Source organism: Oncorhynchus clarkii, chromosome 5, assembly GCF_045791955.1.
Source record: "Oncorhynchus clarkii lewisi isolate Uvic-CL-2024 chromosome 5, UVic_Ocla_1.0, whole genome shotgun sequence".
Classification (NCBI taxonomy): Eukaryota; Metazoa; Chordata; class Actinopteri; order Salmoniformes; family Salmonidae; genus Oncorhynchus; species Oncorhynchus clarkii.
Genome location: NC_092151.1, coordinates 38,819,966 through 38,839,348, shown reverse-complemented (window position 1 = coordinate 38,839,348; position 19,383 = coordinate 38,819,966). Strand labels below are relative to the sequence as shown.

Below are 19,383 nucleotides of genomic sequence, written 5' to 3'. Positions count from 1 at the left end.
ACTGGGTGACTGTCACTTGTCATTTTCAATTAAAAGGTATCTTTACTTTTACTCAAGTATGACAATTGGGTATTTTTCCCACAAAAGCCATTTAAAATATACTACCCCCCAGAAAGTAAAGAAAGCAGGCTAAAACGAAGGAAATATTTATTAGTATTAAACTAGAAATGGTTTAAGACAATAGCTCATACATTATTAGGCCACGAGTTTGTGCATTGCTTACACCAAACATATCCTCAATTTTCTTGAACCTGTTTTAGAGGACTCAAGTTCAATAAGTACACAGGCATGCACTGTAAAATAAAAATAAAAAAACTGAAGCCAGGCCTCTAACAGACACAGTTAAGTACATTTGAGGGTCAGCAAGGTTGTTTTGTTTTCAGACAATACGAAAGACAAAAGCCCAGCGAAATAACAATTATTCTTTAAAGAAACTTGTAGCAAACCATGTCTGAGTGCTACTGTGGAAATCTACAGAAGTTGTCAAAAGGCAGAAACAACATTTTTATTGTGGTAAGTGGCACTACTAATAAAATTAAAAAACTATCCACAGAGTCCCACAATTTGGGACAAAAAGTAGACTCAGATTGAGTGGGAAAAATGCAATGAATTATTTTCAAGTCATGGGAGTAAAACAGACATGGGATGCCTGCTTGAAGGCCCCAATGTGGAAGTCAGAGCAAGGGGATGTGGAGCTGAAGTCGAGGTGGGGGGCTAGACTCTGCTGCGAGGATTATGTGGGGGTGGGGCTCCTTCCACAGGGGCAGAGCTGGGCACAGTCCGCAGCTGTCCTTCGTGCATGCGCTCGTTGATGCGCAGTTGGCAGCCATCCTGCAGCATGCGCAGCGCAATGCGAGCAATATTGCGCGAGTCATCCAGGCCAGAGTGAGGGCGGCCCTCGTATTGAAGTCCCAGCTTCTCTAGCATGCTGCTCAGCTTGGTCTGGGTACGAGGGACCTGTGAAAAAGAAAGTGAGGATTCTAGTTCTATTGTTCTACTCAACAGATTGTGTCTAACATGTCTCTACATTTAGAGAGATATTTCTGATCATCTTATTATCACAACCTTATAGAAGTTTCCGTAGAATTTTTTGATGTTGATCCACTTCTTTGCAAACTGTGGATATCTGAGCCGACTTAAACGGCACTGGGTGTTCATGAACTTGCTCATGTCCCAAGATCTGTGGAAATAACAAAGGCACATAGTTGTACTAATGAGAACACGTAATATCTCGCTAGTTATCATTAATACATAGAAGCAGTGTTAGTGCCCTCTGACAACACGTACGTACCCATCTGTAAGAATGGCATATTTGTATTTTGTGCCAAGCTCTTTCTCCTGAAGCCAAAGCACCACCCGCTTAAGAACATCGGGGAACGTGTCTGCTTTATCCACCATTTTCTGGCCCAAAAAAAGCAGTTAGAAAACTCTTATATTAACAGTACAATGTGTGAAGTATTGTGGATCATAGTGTTCTAGTCCTTCAAAATTGGTTTAGAAAACAATCTGTCTGGTGTCTCACCTGTGTTATCCCTGTCAACTTTATGCAGAACTCTGACAGCTGTGTGTTGACTTCTGGCCTGACATATTCCTGAAAGCTGTCCTCCTACAATGAAATCAAGTGTCATTCATGATAACAAAACATGTGTATTATTTGCATCAACTACTAATGTGAACTCAAAAGGGCCATACATCTGATAGTACACGCAAGCCTTACAATGCATTGATTCTAACAATGTCCCCTCCTCACTTACAATGTCTAAAGTGTGGGTGTTGAACAGGACCATTGGAAACTCAATGATTTCATGCGTGAAGTCAAGGGGGTTGTCCTGTTCACACGTTGCCTCAAAGTCCACCACACAGATGAAGTCGTAGTAGGCATCAGTTGGGCCACCCTCTGTCACTGACTGCATCAAAGACAGCTTCTGCTTCTTGTAGTAGTTCTTCAATCGCTTCTTCATCACATCCTTCACACCTCTACACACAGTGAGAGAGAGAGACACACACTTGGGATCATGTTCAGTGATACAGATATTTTTCCAGTGACATGTCAAGCAGCTCTGGGATTTCCTAACGTAGAAATCCTGATCTCCAATGGATTACGTTTGTAGCAATCTCCTGCTGAAACAAGTGTTCCTACATACCTTGTGTCAAGCTTACACTCTGCCAGTTTAGACCGAAGCTCATCCTTGTTCATGCGGTTGATATGTCCATTTGCAAGAGCAATCTCCTTGTAAACAGGATCACTGAACTCGCCACGAGTAGAAGATACTTGAGGGACAGGTTCGCCAATGTTACTACACACCTTGTTGCAAGACTTGAAGTAGAGAAAGGAATATAACGTTAGTCTCACAAGTAGGTAACTCGTTTAAAACATCACCTGGCTGTTATTCCTACTGTAGCAGAGTTAACGTTAGCTGTACAGTAAATTACTCACCTTGTCATCTTCCTCGGGTTTAGAAGACAATTTCACATTGTCACCCTTGTCTTGAATATTCTCCTTGTATTCCTCCATTATTGAGGGATAGGATTGTCTCAACCAACTAATCCAAGTATGTTGACTGGAAATAAAATGTTTGCGTGCTACTTGCTAGCTAACTGGTCTCTTGTAGCAAACAATCCTCCTGTCATGTCCTCTGTTTCCGCGCGTTCTTCCCGCGTGTCCGTGGTCAGCGATTAAAACAAATATTTATCCGAAGTTTGTCGCGGAACAAGGTTAACGTTACACGATATTAGACACTTCCCTTTATTCATATATTTCCAACCTTATTCAGACAATACACATTTTACATATACATATAAAATTGTGGGAAAATATAAACAATCAAACGTAATCTCCGGTTGCAGTTCCGGTTAAACTTGTAGCCTAAAATACATTAGCGACACCTAATGACAGGGAAGACCATTACATCAGTAAATCGACTACCAGGCTCCTCTTTTTAGTTGAATCTAAACAAGGAGGCACTAGAAAGTAACAAGCAATCAATCTAATTTACGACACAAAAATATAAACGCAAAATATAAAGTTTTGGTCCCATGTTTAATGAGCTGAAATAAAATATCCTAGACATTTTCCACAAGCACAAAAAGCTTATTTCTCTCAAATGTTGTAAACGAATTTGTTTACATCTCTTTGCCAAGATAATCCATCCACCTGACAGGTGTGGCATATCAAGAAACTGACAGGATGATCGTTACACAGGTGCAGCTCTAAAATGTGCTGTTTTGTCACACAACACAATGTCTCAAGTTTTGAGGGGTGAGCAATTTGCATGCTGACTGCAGGAATGTCCACCAGAGCTGTTACCAGAAAATTGAATGTTAATTTCTATACCATACCATACCATACCCAACATAATTTTTGAGAATTTGGCAGTATGTCCAACCGGCCTCACAACCGTAAACCACATGTATGGCATTGTGTGAGCCAGAGATTTTCTTATGTCAACGTTGTGAACAAAGTGCCCCATGGTGGTTGTGGGATTATGTTATGGGCAGGCATAAACTAGACAATGAACATAATTTAATTTTACCGATGACCATTTGAATGCACTGAGATACCGTGACAAGATCCTGAGACCCATTGTCGTGTCATTCATCTGCTGTCATCAACTCATGTTTCAGCATGATAATGCACAGCCCCATGTCAGAAGGTTCTGTACACATTTTCTGGAAGCTGAAAATACCAGAGTTCTTCCATGGCCTGCATACTCACCAGACATGTCATCCATTGAGCATGTATGGGATGCTCTGGGTCAATGTGTACGACAGCATGTTCCAGTTCCTGCCAATATCCAGTAATTTTGCACAGCAATTGAAGAGGAGTGGGACAACATTTCACAGGCCACAATCAACAGCCTGATCAACTCCATGCGATGGAAATGTGTCGCAATGCATGAGACAAATGGTGGTCACACCAGATATTGTCTGGTTTTCTGATCCACACCCCTACCTCTTTTTTTGTTGGTATCTGTGACCAACAAATGCATATCTGTATTCCCAGTCATGTGAAATCCATAGATTAGGGTTTAATGAGTTTACTTCAATTGACTGATTTCCTTAAATTAACTGGAACTCAGTAAAATCTTTGAAATTGTTGTATGTTAAGTTGATATTGTCCTTCAGTATACAATAATGGTGAAGCTACAGTACATTGGTGGTCACAGCACAACTCATGCAGAAATACTGGTGCTTACACTGTGCATGGAAAGTTGATTTAACAGTGGGATGTGAATTATTCTCCAATTAAATTAATAACTAAACATAATTGTAAGGCTTTGTTCCACATACAGTACTAGTCAAAGGTTTGGACACAACTACTCATTCTTGTCATAATATGGACTTTTTAATATTTTACCATATAGGGCTATCTTCTGTATACCACCCCAACCTTGTCACAACACAACTGATTGGCTCAAACACATTAAAAATGAACTTTTAACAAGGAACACCTGTTAACTGAAATGCATTCCAAGTGACTACCTCATGAAGCTGGTTGAGAGAAAGGCAAAGGACAAAGGGTGGCTATTTGAAGAATCTCAAATATAAAATATATTTCAATTGTTTAACACTTTTTTGGTTACTACATGATTCCATGTGTTATTTCATAGTTTTGATGTCTTCACTATTTTTCTACAATGTAGAAAATAGTAAAAAATTAAAAATAAACCCTTGAATGAGTAGGTGTGTCCAAACGTTTGACTGGTACTGTACATAGTGTATTCGGAAAGTATTCAGACCCCTTGACTTTTCCCACATTTTGTTACATTACAGCCTTATTCTAAAATTGATTAAATCGTTTTTTTCCTCCTCAATGTACACACAACACCCCATAATGACAAAGCAAAAACAGTTTTTTTTATGTTTGCAAATGTATACAAAATTAAAAACGGAAATATCACATTTACATACACTACCGTTCATATGTTTGGAGTCACTTAGAAATGTCCTTGTTTTTGAAAGAAAAGCAAATTGACGATATCGTGCAAAGCTGTGTACGAGATCTGTGTACTACTCCCTTCACAGAACAACGTAAACTGGCTCTAACCAGAATAGAAAGAGGAGTGGAAGGCCCCAGTGCACAACTGAGCAATAGGACAAGTACATTAGAGTGTCTAGTTTGAGAAACAGATGCCTCACAAGTCCTCACTGGCAGCTTCATTAAATAGTACCTGCAAAACACCAGTCTCAACATCAACAGTGAAGAGGCGACTCCGGGATGCTGGCCTTCTAGGTAGAGTTCCTCTGTCCAGTGCCTGGGTTCTTTTGCCCATCTTAATCTTTTATTTTTATTGGCCAGTCTGAGATATGGCTTTTTCGATGCAACTCTGCCTAGAAGGCCAGCATCCCGGAGTCGCCTCCTCACTGTTGACGTTGAGACTGGTGTTTTGCGGGTACTATTTAATGAAGCTGCCAGTTGAGGACTTATGATAGTTGAGGCATCTGTTTCTCAAACTAGACACACTAATGTACTTGTCCTCTTGCTCAGTTGTGCACCAGGGACTCCCACTCCTCTGATGCTCCAGATACTCAACTAGTCTAAAGAAGGACCGTTTTATTGCTTCTTTAATCAGGACAGTTTTCAGCTGTGCTAACATAATTGCAAAAGGGTTTTCTAATGATCAATTAGCCTTTCAAAATGCTAAACTTGGATTAGTTAACACAACGTGCCATTGGAACACAGGAGTGATGGTTGCTGATAATGGGCATCTGTACACCTACATAGACATTCCATTAAAAATCAGCCATTCCCAGCTACAATAGAAATGTACAACATTTACAATGTCTTCACTATTTCTAAACAATTTGATGCTATTTTAATGGACAAAAAAATGCTTTTCTTACAAAAACAAGGACATTTCTAAGTGACCCCAAACTTTTGAACGGTAGTGTAAGTATTCAGAACCTTTATCCAGTACTTTGTTTAAGCACCTTTGGCAGCGATTACAGCCTTTGTGGTATGATGCTATAAGCTTGGCACACCTGTACTTGGGGAGTTTCTCCCATTCTTCTCTGCAGATCCTCTCAAGCTCCGTTAGGTTGGATGGGGAGCGTAGCTGCACAGCTATTTTCAGGTCTCTCCAGACATGTTCGTTCGGGTTCAAGTTTTAGAGAAATGTAATCATTGAATATTGTAAGAGCCTTCATTGTCTGCTTATATGCCTCCTTTATCTATCCTACGGTTCTGACTTGGTGTACAGGGAGAACACTAACAATGGCCAATGTTCTGAATTTTGTCGCTGTACATTTCAAAAGTGGTGGACAAATAGTTATGGCTACCTCCAACCTAGCTCGCTCATTGATGTCTTAAAATTACGTATTTGCCTCTTTTCCGCTTGTCGTCCCCTTATGCCATAGTTTGTACATCTCAATTGTCAGTAGAAAACACATTTGTTTATGCAAGTCAGCCATGATTTTTTTTGAAAGGCAGTAAATGAGGCTGAATGAACTGTTTTGCTTCCACACAAGGCTCCGCTGATTGCCAGGTGTGGCAGTGGTAAGGTGTTGGGACTGATGTTGGTACTCCACAGTTGGGAAAGCTTTATGTGGGCCCTAACAGTTTGTGGGTACCGTTTGTCAGTGGTGGATAAAGTACCCAATTGTCATACTTGAGTAAAAGTTGATACCTTAATAGAAAGTTACAAGTAAAAGTCACCCAGCAAAATACTACTTAAGTAAAAGTCTAAAAGTATTTGATTTTAAATATACTTAAGTATCAAAAGTAAATGTAATTGCTAAAATATACTTAAGTATCAAAAGTAGAAGTTAAAGTATAAATAATTTCAAATTTCTTATATTTTCTGTTTGCCCCAAGATTGACATGCTAAAATTGCCAACTCTTATAAGACCCTTTATAAAAGGCAGCAAATTGTTCTTAGTGACCAAGAAAGATTTCTTACCCCTCACTCAGTTCATTTTTGTTTTTAGTGTGTTTGATATAGTAGTGAACTCTACAGTAAACAGTCTTATCTGTTAATGTATGGCTTGGTGAATGGTGTCTAAGGGTCTTGCTGAATATAGTTCAGCTGGCAGACCTTTGTACAGGTTGCTATGCGTTGAACAGGCTTCATCAGTCACTTCTATAGACATCTGTTTGAGTATCATAGTTCATAGTGACGAGGTCATGGGATTGATAAGTCAAACAAACCTTTGGTTAGCTCTCCTATCATTTCACTGAATTGCCATCAAAAGTCTTGTTTCATATCACCCACAGTAGTAATACCACCTCTGTGCTGGAGGTTTCAACAAGGAGTTTAAATAAACAAACAATGTAATATTCTTGCAAAACATATTTAATTCTGACATACAAAAATCCATCCTTCATACTTGTTCCTTTAAAAACATATCCAATGACTCTTATTTACATAGAGCAGCATAGTGAACACGGTAAAACATTTTAAATCATCAACAGGAGCAGACAGAAATGTGTATTTCTAAGGTTCCAGTCCCAAGTAAATTCCTGACATTCCCACCCCTTTAAAAATTGAAGGATTTGAACTCAATACACCCACATACCAGAATGAGCTCAGTACAAACATGGTGCAAATCCTGAAGGGACTTAAAAATACCGGTCTATTCTGAAGTCATATCACTTAACATAAATCAACTTAAAGAACTCAGTACAAGAGATGTGATGTGAAAGTACAGACATTTTGATTCCAAATCTATTTGTTAAAAATCATTGAAAGTTTCATCGTAAACATTGCTCTTCCAATTATTTTGACCTGCATCACACATAACAGTGTACATAGTTTTACCAGTTAGTGTAATGGCTTATCCCATACATACAGTGGAGTCCAGAATTACTGGATCCCTTGACAAAGAGGGGCAAAATACACTGTATAAAATAAATACTGAGCTATATTGCATGAAATGTATATTTTACACTAATACAATTGCTCAGAGATATATATATATATATATATATATATTACTTGTTAAACAATCTCAAAAAGATAAGGGACAAAATGATTGGATCCTCTGTTTTCAATAGTCCAGCATCCCTGTGTTTGTCCATCCCTTTTTAAGGATAACGACACAATTCACAGTAGGGCTGAGGTATTTTCTGCATGCGCATTGTTCTTTCGAAGGCTAAACCCACCATTGGTGTGCGGGCCAAAGACTACTATTTTCATGTCTTATGACAATAGCACTGGTTCCTATCCAAGTGCCATTGCCGTCTAGCAAACTTCCGGCGGTGCTGTGGTCATACGACATGAAAATAGAGCTCTTTGACCACGCACACCAATGGTGGGTTTAGCCTTCAAAAGAACAACGCATATGCAGAAAATACCTAATCCCTACTGTAAAATATAGTGGTGCATCTTTGTTGTTATGGGGCTAAAACATTTTTGAAAAAAGGCTCAATTGTCATTATCCTCGCAAAGGAAGGGTAATGGCATATTGAAAACATGGGATCCCTAAATTTTGACCTCATCTTTGCGGGTTTTTTTTACTTGTTAAACAAAATCTTTGTCTGAGCAATTGTATTAGTACAAAATATAATTTATACATTTTTTGAGCATAGAATAGAGACCAGTTTGAATTTTTCGTTTTTTTACTAATCTTTATCAAGGGATCCAATAATTCCAGAACCCACTGTAGATCAAGTACAAAAGCTAGATATTAATTATGTTCTTCTCTTGGTTCAGTCAACATCTACACTGAGATATGCCTGTTAATTAAACCTGCTATGCAATCAGTAAATGTCACATCTGAATATTCTAGTTCTGATAATCCACAGAGTATACAACCCCCATCCCAAAACGTATTTCTTTTTCTTATTGCTTTTGTTCCCCCGAGCATGTCAAGACTGGCCTGGCCTGAAAAAAAAGAATCACTCATTTTCGGGAACAGCCCTTTCTCTGAACAAAAAACACTTTACTCTAAGGATGACGGCTTTTCAGTAGTACGGTCTAATATCCTCATATCCTGCATAACTTGGCCACTCTGGGAACATCCCATGGGAGCATCTAGGACTGCCATAGAAGTCTAATTGAATTCCAAGATCAAACGAGTGTCTCTGCTGGTTATTGCTGAAGCTGCCCTGGCCGTCCATCTTCAGAGCAGACCAGATGATCCTGTAGTTTCGGCCCTGGTTACCGTCCCAGTATGTCTGGCCATTGACTTCGTAGCAGATGGCAAACTCTATGTGCTTGTGCGGCCTCAGCTCAGCTGGAAGGGAAACCTTGAAGGCGAAGGTGTCATAGTTCGAGCCTGTGTAGGTGTCCTTCAAGTACTGGCACTCCAAGTCTGTGTAGCTTTTCCAAGTGTCAAAGGTTACACGCACCTTGACAGACTTCTCAAAGGACAGGTTTTTGACTTTCACGGTTCCAGACAGTGCCTTCTCTTTCAGCATGCAGTGCTCTAGGCAGACAAGCTCAGTCTCCAGACGCTGACGGAACAGCAGGTAATCAGAGGAGGGCTGGGTGAAGCCCATTATCAGTTTGTCCTCCTCATTTGGTAACTTGAGTGAAGAGCTGAACAGCTCTGTGATGTTGAGTGGGATGTTAATAGTGTCAAAATGAGAAAAGAACTTCACCTTGGTGAGGGCCAGGCCCTTGTGGTCGGCGAAGGACACTCGCCTTTTAGGTTTCCCATTCTTCTCATGAAGCAAATCTGGTTCAGTCTGCATAGGAGGGGCAGAGGGTTTGAACCGCATGCAGGGCTTCAGACAGGGTCGTAGTGATTTTGGGGACCTCGTGTAGCAGAAGTCATCGTTTGACAGGTAGAGCGGCATGGCCAATTCAATCGGCATGGTGGACTTGTGAGGAAAGAGGCTGAATAGACTGAGGGGAAAAAAACAAAGATACCAGAACATTGTCATTCGTCCAGTTGCTTCAAACAATGTTTGACAGAATACACATTCTCTTGTGAAATGTATACAGTATCTTTATTGCTGAATTTGCATGTGAAACATTAAGCAACCGTAGGCTAAGTGCATGGCCAGAGCAAACATTGCATAAATTTCATCAGCTGATAGATCAACCCCCAAGTTACTCATGTTCAGCCAACCATCACATGCATTTGATTGTCTGCCGTATAATATCACTGTTTAAGTTGTCAAAAGGTCTTCTCTAACCTACTTGCCCAATGTGTATAATCATGGGTATGCCTTAGCATTTGTACAATCCATCATGCAATCATTTGGAAAAGGGAAGGTGATCATGTATAGCCTTATCCTGAAATGCTGTGGGGTGAGGTGGGGGTTCTTCTGAAATGCTAAATGAGTTTGAGGTCTCCATAATATCCACATTTCTTGTACTTGACCTATTTTATTGGATAGCCTTGTCTTGAGGTGAGGCATAAGCACGCAACTGATATCTGACAGAAATAGAGTTAAGAAAGTATTTAATCTGATAGTATCCACAAGTTCATCTGACTCTTGGGAAGTAAATAAAGGGCCTCATTGCCAAAATATCACTTTAAAGCCCATTCTTACTGCACTAAACTTGTCTCACTTTACTAACATGAACTTCAGAACTGAAACGCTACAGATCATTACTTACTCAGTGTTACACACATGCTGTCCTTTAATTTCTAATATGCCAAACAAGGGCAATTTAGCAGACAATTTTATCCAGTGCAACTTACAGTTGTGATTCCCTACATTTGCATACTGGATCCCCGTGGGAATCGAACCCACAACCCTGGTGTTGCAACTGAGCAACACAGGACCCATAATTGTCTCTCTTTCTGGTTTCAGTTTTTCTGAAAGTTCATTGTGAAATAAAAAACACGGTACACTAACTAGCCAATAAACTATACCCAACATTACATGTTAAAGCTTGCGAATAGCCATTGATATGATGGTGCTGCTTAAGGATTTGCCTAATCAGCAAATGTTTTGCCATTCATTCACACTACTTGGCGATACTTTATTAAATCTCGATTCAGAAGCCCGCATTGTCTTATAATCAATCTCCTGTTCTAGTTGCAAGTAGAACCCCAATAATGAGGTAATATTCATCAAAAATATATTAAAAGCACTTTTTGCAGAGAGTGAGGAGACATTTTACGTTTCCAAATTATTTCCATAAACTATCCAGTTTTTTTTAAGTGACAATGCAGAGGCCACGCAACCCAAACAAAGATCTACACACATGCAAGACGCATCTCACTTAATACAAAAAGTGGATTTAAGATTTTCCTGGATATTTTCTTTTTTTTGGCGTTCCACCTGCAACTGGAAACAGATGTTTATAATACACCGCAGCTTTCTGAATCAAGAACGAAGAAAGTACCGGAAGGTAAAGGGTTAGTTGAATGTTGCATGACTGCATTGTCTATGGGCCATCTTCAGAGACTATGTATTCTCGACCTCAGAGGCTGAGGTTTGAGTTCCTTGGCTATGAACTAACTCAATGTTATAAACTACCACTGCGAATTGGATTACAATCCTGCAAAAGTGATAATTGTGTTTATCTAACGTTAGTCATGAAACAAGCTTACCTTGTGCAATTGGTTTGTAACATTTGCAATGAATTCAGGAAGGATTGACAAGATAGGCTACGTCTACTAGTCAGAAATCACCATCTCAGCGGTGAAAGCTCCTCTTCCTTGCCGTTTACATGTAGGCTATATTAAATTTTGCTGCAATGCTACTCTACTATTGCTACAAATCAAAAGTAAATAGCAACTTCAAACTGTATCCAGATTCGGTCATTCCACCGTTTCAAACACCAGGCTGGGTTCAAGTGAACATGTAGGCCTACCTGTAGCCAATCACAAGTGGGCCGTGGAGGAGCGCTCGGTGAATCGTCAACTTGGTGAAAGAATATCTAGAGATAGTCGAATGACCGCTCTAACGATGGAAATACATGTCCTCGAAGATAGAAGGCAGGCAAGATCAGGCGGGACCATTCTAGCAAATGAGAGGGCAGTTTTGCTCGTCAACAACTGGCACAACACCAATATAGTATTTTTTTGTTGTAAATTGCCGGAATGCCACGTGCGTCTTATTAACAACCTAACCATTTGTATTTATTATGGATCCCCGGCAGCAGGTACTCTTCCTGGGGTCTAGCAAAATTAAGGCAGTTTATACAATTTAAAAAACATTACAATACAGTCACATATTTCACAACACACTGTGTGCCCTCAGGCCCCTACTCCACCAGTACCACATTTATACAGCACTAAATCCATGTGTATGTATAGTGCGTATGTTATCGTGTGTGTATGCATGTGTCTGTGCCAATGTTTGTGTTGCTTCGCAGTCCCCGCTGTCCCATATGGTGTTTTTGTAATCTAATTTTACTGCTGTCATGATTTACTTGATGTGGAATAGAGTTCCATGTAGTCACTCTTGTGGCATGTCTTGTGAGGTATGCACACAACTTCTATTCGATCAAATAAACCTCACGTAGCAAATTAGGAATTACATTTTTGGTTGTTGACCAAATTCGACACTCATTGACTATCATAAAAAAAATCCTCACTTCTTGGTCTTATTATCGTGGACAGATTTTAAGCTGAGCAAACCCTCTCGCTTCTCATCTTACTTTCTGTCTAGGTCCTAAAGCTAAATCAAAGCTGGTGGATCAATGAAGATGTCCCACTTAGGCCGTTTACCATTATTTTGCTTAAGCATTTTAAGGCAAGGATGCCCAATATTGGACTAAAGTAGCCTAACGTTACTCATCTTAGTCCAAGGATCTTACATGTTCTGTTTAAAGGGTGAATTGACTCTGGAAGCCAAAACAGCCAAATTCACTAACTAGTACAGGTAGTCCATGGTCTTCTGTCTGTTTTCCGTAAACAAGCACTGTAAACACTGCACTGTAAACATGGAAATATGGCCTTGTGGGAACCCTAGCCCTTTTAAAAGGTGTGTATCAACAACCTTCTGTTTTTTGAAAAGTATTTCTCTCTGATATTAAAGATAAGGTCCTGATGTTTCCAAAACCATACCACAAGCAATGCGTGTTAATATTCAGACCATGCATCACTGCTCTTAACAAATCTCATCCCCTACAGAAGACACTTTTATTCAATGATTTATGTGTAATGTAATGGGATTAAGTGCTAGGGCAGAGATACCTGGATATACAGTGCATTTGGAAAGTATTCAGACCACTTGTCTTTTTCCACATTTTGTTACATTACAGCCGTATTATAAAATTGATTAAATTAATGTCTTCCCTCACCAATCTACACACAATACCCCCAAATGACAAAGCAAAAACAGGTTCTTAAACATTTTTGCAAATGTGTTTCAAATAATAAACAGAAATACCTTATTTACATAAGTATTCAGATCCTTTGTTATGACACTGGAAAATGTAGCTCAGGTGCATCCTGTTTCCATTGATCATCTTTGAGATGTTTTACAACTTGATTGGAGTCCACCTGTGGTAAATTCAATTGATTGGACATGATTTGGACAGGCACAAATATAAGGTCCCACAGTTGACAGTGCATGTCAGAGCAGAAATCAAGCCATGAGGTCTAAGGAATTGTTGCAGCCTTGAAGGTCCCCAAGAACACAGTGGCCTCCATCATTCTTAAATGGAAGAAGTTTGGAACCACCAAGAGTTTCCTAGAGCTGGCCGCCCGGCCAAACTGGGCAATCGGGGGAGAAGGGCCTTGGACAGGGAGGTGACCAAGAACCCGATGGCCACTCTGACAGAGCTCCAGAGTTCCCCTGTAGAGATGGGAGAACCTTCCAGAAACACAACCATCTCTCCAGCACTCCACCAATCAGGCCTTTATGTCACTCCTCAGTAAAAGGTACATGACAGCCAACTTAGAGTTTTTCAATAGGCACCTAAAGGACTCTCAGTCAATGGGAAACAAGATTCTCTGGTCTGATTAAACCAGGATTGAATTCTTGAGCCTGAATGCCAACCGTCATGTCTGGAGGAAACCTGGCACCGTCCCTACGGTGAAGCATGGTAGTGGCAGCATCCTGCTGTGTGGATCTTGTTCAGCGGCAGGGACTGGAAGACTAGTCAGGATTGAGGGTAAGATGAACGTAGCAAAGTACAGAGTGTTGAAAACCTGCTCCAGAGCGCTCAGGACCTCAGACTGGGGTGACGGTTCACCTTTCAACAGGACAACGACCCCAAGCACACAGCCAAGACAACACAGGAGTGGCTTTGGGACAAGTCTCTGAATGTCCTTGAGTGGCCTAGCCAGAGCCCGGACTTGAACACAATAATTATGTCATGCAATAAAATGCAAATTAATCAAATGCAAATTAATTACTTAAAAATCATACAATGTGATTTTCTGGATTTTTGTTTTAGATTCCGTCTCTCACAGTTGAAGTGTACCTATGATAAAAAATTACAGTCCTCTACATGCTTTGTAAGTAGGACCTGCAAAATCGGCAGTGTATCAAATGCTTGTTCTCCCTACTGTGTTTGAGATTCTTCAAATATCCACCCTTTGCCTTGATGACAGCTTTGCACACTCTTGGCATTCTCTTAACCAGCTTCATGAGGTAGCCACCTGGAATGCATTTCAATTAACAGGTGTGCCTTCGTAGAAGATAATTTGTGGAATTTCTTTCCTTCTTTATGCGTTTGAGCCAATCAGTTGTGTTGTGACAAGGTAGGGGGTTATACAGTAAAATACCACATTATGGCAGGAACAGCTCAAATAAGCAAAGAGAAACGACAGTCCATCGTTACTTTAACACATGAAGGTCAGTCAATGCGGAACATTTCAAGAACTTTGAAAGTTTCTTCAAGTGCAGTCGCAAAAACCATCATGCGCTATGATGAAACTGGCTCTCATGAGGACCACCACAGGAATGGAAGACCCAGAGTTACCTCTGCTGCAGACGAAGTTCATTAGAGTTACCAGCCTCAGGAATTGCAGCCCAAATACATGCTTCACAGAGTTCAAGTAACAGACACATCTCAACATCAACTATTCAGAGGAGACTGCGTGAATCAAGCCTTCATGGTTGAATTGCTGCAAAGAAACCGCTACTAAAGGACACCAATAAGAAAAAGACTTGCTAGGGCCAAGAAACACGAGCAATGGACATTAGACCGGCGGAAATTTGTCCTTTGGTCTGATGAGTCCAAATTGGAGATTTTTGGTTCCTACCGCCATGTCTTTGTGAGACACGGTGTGGGTGAACGGATGATCTCCACATGTGTGGATGGGGAGCAGGGTAGCCTAGTGGTTAGAGCGGTGGACTAGCAACCAGAATGGTTGCAAGTTCAAACCCCCGAGCTGACAAGGTACAAATCTGTCGTTTTGCCCCTGAACAGGCAGTTAACCCACTGTTCCTAGGCCGTCATTTAATAATTTGTTCTTAACTGACTTGCCTAGTTAAATAAAGGTAAAATTTAAAAAAATGTTAGATACTACTGCACTGTTGGAGCTAGGAACACATGCATTTCGCTACACCCACAATAACATACACATTGCTTTTCAAAGGTAAAGAGCACACCTCCCGGTACTAATTGCCTATGAGAGGAGAAACCATCCCCTCTCCAATACAGCCTCTGATTACCAAAACAATATCAGCGCAAATTGCCCTGCCCCTTACTCCTAGGACGCAGTTCACATGCGCAGGTTTGAAAACGAGCTCTTTCTGGAGGAATTTTCTGGAGAAATCCAATCGGGTTAACTTCATACATTTTACTCCCTTCTCCTTTAAGAGGAGGCGCACATCATGGTGCCTCCTCATGCCAGCCTGTGCTGCTGACATGGAGGCCCACTCCCTTTAAATCCAAACACCAGTGAAAAGAGGGAAGGGGAAATGGAAAAGGGGGCGGGGGCAGGGGAAGGAAAAAAGGGGAGTGGGAAGGGAGAGGGGGTTGGGAGAAAGGGGGAGGGGTGTAGGCAACCGAAGAAGCTAGCAGGATCAGCTAGGCTATGTTAACAGGGCCATCCAGCACCACGTGACACACAACAAACTATCTAGCGCAGCACCAAACTAATCTTATCGACAATGGGAAGGGACACTAGGAGGGGAATTTCGAATATCCACAAAGGGGAAAGACAAAAGCACACCACAAACCAAATAAAGGCTAGGACGCCACACCAGCAGGTCAGGCTAAGCTAACCAGCTAGCAGACCTGCCAGCCAAGAGGCCTCACAACAAAAACAAACAAAACACACAAACCAAAAGGAGGGACAAACTAGGGGTTAAAACTAGTGAAACAAGATGGTTGGGGTAAAGGGGAATGAGGGGACAACAAAAACACTGACCAACTTTACCTGCCAAACTTAAGGGACGAGAAAGCTAGCAAGCCTCACCAGCAGGCCAGGCTAGGCTAACCAGCTAGCTAGCAGGCCAGCCAGCAAAAAGGTCCCTCAGTTGACAACACAAAACAACAAGAAACTGAAACAATGGGCAATTTGTGGGATAAACTAAGGGTACAAGATGGGTGTGGTCAAATGGGGATAACGAAAGACTATCAAACAATGCCTGTCACGCCTAAGGGGCCAGGAGGCTAGCAGGCCAAGCCAAGTTAAAGTTAGCAGGCCGGCAAGCCTGAAAGCCACCCCAGCTAGCAGACAACACAAAACTGAAGACAGTGGGAGGAGCTAAGGGAAGACTGTAGGATACACTGGGGGAGGGGAGATGCAAAACAGGAGAAGCAAAAGGAAAAACAAAAATTGAATTAATAAAGAAAAAGGACAAGAGGGCCTTAACTTAACTCCACCACCAAAACCACCACCTAATCCAGGACCAAAGAAAACAATGGTGAAACAGAACAAGAGTAATAAATTTAACAAAAATATCTTGGAACACAATTTCCCGGGCACCCTCCGGCTTATGATCGTCTCTCTGATCAAATGCAGCAACTGTTAAAGAAACTACACTTGATCTTAGCCAAAAGGCAGAGAAGCTAACTTACTTCATACTGGACACAGACTTCATAATTGGCAGTGTACAATATATCTTTTTTTAAACATTACACAACAGAACACTTAAACTGGAATGATACTCTCAGTAACGGTTGCACAAGAGGGAACGTGTGACCATAGAACTACACCCATGTATCCCTGTCCTTTGCTTTCATCAAGCCCACCAAAGCCAAGGGACATGCTACTGAGGGGCTATTTTAGGCTCACAGTCTGACAAGTTCAGAGTCTACCTCGGCTGACTGCCAGTGCAAATGTTTGGCTTATCACAAACCTGGGCCTCTTTGAACTTCACCAGGCTGCTGATAAATTACTGGATCAATATTGACATGTGGCCCATAAATCTGCCAAACACACTCTGCCTATTTCATAATTTTGTGTGACAAAATGGTGCTAGTTAGTTAGGATGGTGCTAGTTAGTGAGAACCAATGTAATGCTGAGAGGGAGGTGGCATGTTTGGGAGACAAAGAAACATTTATTTCTGAATAGAGCAATTCGCTATGGAGACATTAAATTATTTGAATCTGCTCTCTTGTGAAATGCGCCTTTGCTCTTGTGAAATGCGCCCAGTTTGCCCAGTGTGGGCAGCCCAAAGGTGCTTCATTCTGTAGCTAGAGGATTCCTGATATCTCCAGGCCCTCCCCTAAGGCTTCAATTTTAGTTTTACCTGTGCCAGCTTCCTGAGGGAGTTCTGGGGTAAACTCCAGAACACCCTGAACACCCAGGGGTCCCTGACAGTAATGTTTGAGGTGACCAAGCTGATGGATAATAGTATTCAAACCGTTATTATTCGTATATACAAAGAAATTGTAGAACCGGAGGACGTTGCAGTGTGGCTGAGCAGGTACTGCAATGTGAGGGGGCCCCTGGTCCAGGTGAAGGATCCCGATGGGATCTGGACAGGGGCCTGGAGGGTCACTGTCCAGCAGAGGGAGGATCTCGGCGGCTATGGTGGTTGAAAGCCATCCCATCCACCATAGTCCTCGGAGAGAACAGGGGCCATGTTCACTACCAGGACCAGTCCAAGCTGTGCCGTAAGTGTGATGAACATGGCCACCTAGCAGACGCCTGCGACAAGGTGGTCTGCATGAAGTGCCGGGAGGTGGGCCAACGCTACGAGGAATGCACGAACGGAAGGTCATGCGACCTCTGTGGTGAGCGGTCACACCTCATCTGCGGCTGTGGAAGAAGTGGGAGGAGAGGAAAAAACCCTCCCCACCACAATCCCCCTGACCCAGACTGCTGTGACCCCTAAAGGAGAAAGGGCCGAGAAAGACGGCTCCGGAGAGTTTGAGCGAGAGCTCCCCAAGTGGGTCAAACAGCATGGGGACGGTGTCAGGAGATACAGGAGACGGGGGGAGATTCTGGAGGAACACCTTCCCCACGAAAAAGAAATGCTGAGGAGCTCTCTGACCCCTGAACAGGGTGAGGAAAAAAAGGGCAAGTTGGAATGGGAGAGCTCCCAGGGGGAGGAAGAATCTAGAACATTCCCCCCCAACCAAATCTCCTTTTTAAGTCCTGTTTTAACCTCCTCTCCCTGCCATCCCCTTTACCCCGGAGGGAGAGAGAAAGTACCCGGAAAGTGACCCCTTTTAACTGTTCACAATGCCTTATTTTCTTTTAGCACTGTTTTTACTCACTCCTTACAACTATTAATGTAAGGAGTGTTAAAACAGAGACACAGGCACAGTTGGTTATATCCTTTTTTTAGAAAGGTTTAACTCAGATGTGTTTTTATTACAGGAGTGCGGTCTACCCTTTTTGTCCTCTTACAGTAAATGGCAGGATAAGTGGCAGCACGGGCCCTCCAGTTGGAGTGGTTCCAATTTTAACAAAAAATGACGGTGTTGCCATTTTAATCAAGACCCCACAGGTGGTGGTGAGGGGGAGCACGGTGGTGGTTGGTGGGTGTTCTTTTTTAGCCAATTGCACTTTTATGAAGAGGGATTTTAATGTGCTAAATGTGTATGGTTTTAACGATAAACATGACCAGTGCGCAGTTTTAGAAGACCTGCAGTCCCACATGCTAGGGAGGGATCCTCTAGTTGTGGGTGGGGATTTTAACTGTGTTTTAAGTAGAGCAGATAGGAGAGGGGCGGAGAGGATTTGAAGGTAGATAGGTCAAGTGTTTTATTGCAAGGGTTGTGCAGGGATTTTAAACTGACTGACTGTTTTAAAACACTGCATCCAAGAGAGGAGGGCTTCACCTGGACCAGTGGTGACGGCACCAGAGCCTCTCGCATTGACTATCTGTTTACCCGGGACTGTCCCCCAACTGATGCTAGAATAACCCCTGCTTTCTTCTCAGATCACGTAATGCTGACGTGCACCTTTTCACCAACTTTGGGTGTGGGAAGAGGGCCCTGGAAACTGAACTGCTACCCTTTAGAAAATGATAGAGTAGTTAGTCAGTACAGGAAGCAGTTCAGCCAGTGACAGACGCTATAGGACTTCTTTGACACACAAGCACAGTGGTGGAAATGGTGAAGGGTAGGACGAGGACCTTCTTTAGATAGATAGGAAAGTTTTAAAAAAGTAAGGAACCATGG

The 19,383-nt window shown here is 41.8% G+C and overlaps 2 protein-coding genes across 3 annotated transcripts; both read right to left on the bottom strand.

The window, feature by feature from the left end:
• Positions 1 to 130: 130 nt before the first annotated feature.
• LOC139410002 (3'-5' exoribonuclease 1-like) lies at positions 131 to 2,837 on the bottom strand. Its single transcript, XM_071155422.1, has 7 exons — positions 2,438 to 2,837; positions 2,145 to 2,317; positions 1,755 to 1,977; positions 1,523 to 1,606; positions 1,292 to 1,401; positions 1,066 to 1,180; positions 131 to 957 (listed from the first exon to the last, which is right to left on the bottom strand). Exons 1-7 carry the CDS (start codon positions 2,513 to 2,515, stop codon positions 715 to 717), a joined length of 1,026 nt encoding a protein of 341 aa, XP_071011523.1. The 5' UTR covers positions 2,516 to 2,837; the 3' UTR covers positions 131 to 714.
• Positions 2,838 to 7,278: 4,441 nt separating this feature from the next.
• LOC139410001 (protein phosphatase 1 regulatory subunit 3B-like) lies at positions 7,279 to 11,788 on the bottom strand. 2 transcript variants are annotated; one of them, XM_071155420.1, is made up of 2 exons: positions 11,452 to 11,706; positions 7,279 to 9,788 (listed from the first exon to the last, which is right to left on the bottom strand). In XM_071155420.1, exons 1-2 carry the CDS (start codon positions 11,472 to 11,474, stop codon positions 8,903 to 8,905), a joined length of 909 nt encoding a protein of 302 aa, XP_071011521.1. In that variant the 5' UTR covers positions 11,475 to 11,706; the 3' UTR covers positions 7,279 to 8,902. The 2 variants fall into 2 exon arrangements, with proteins under 2 accessions (XP_071011521.1, XP_071011522.1); XM_071155421.1 differs by lacking the exon at positions 11,452 to 11,706 and adding an exon at positions 11,715 to 11,788 and having other exon boundaries at positions 7,285 to 9,788.
• Between the last annotated feature and the right edge of the window lie 7,595 nt (positions 11,789 to 19,383).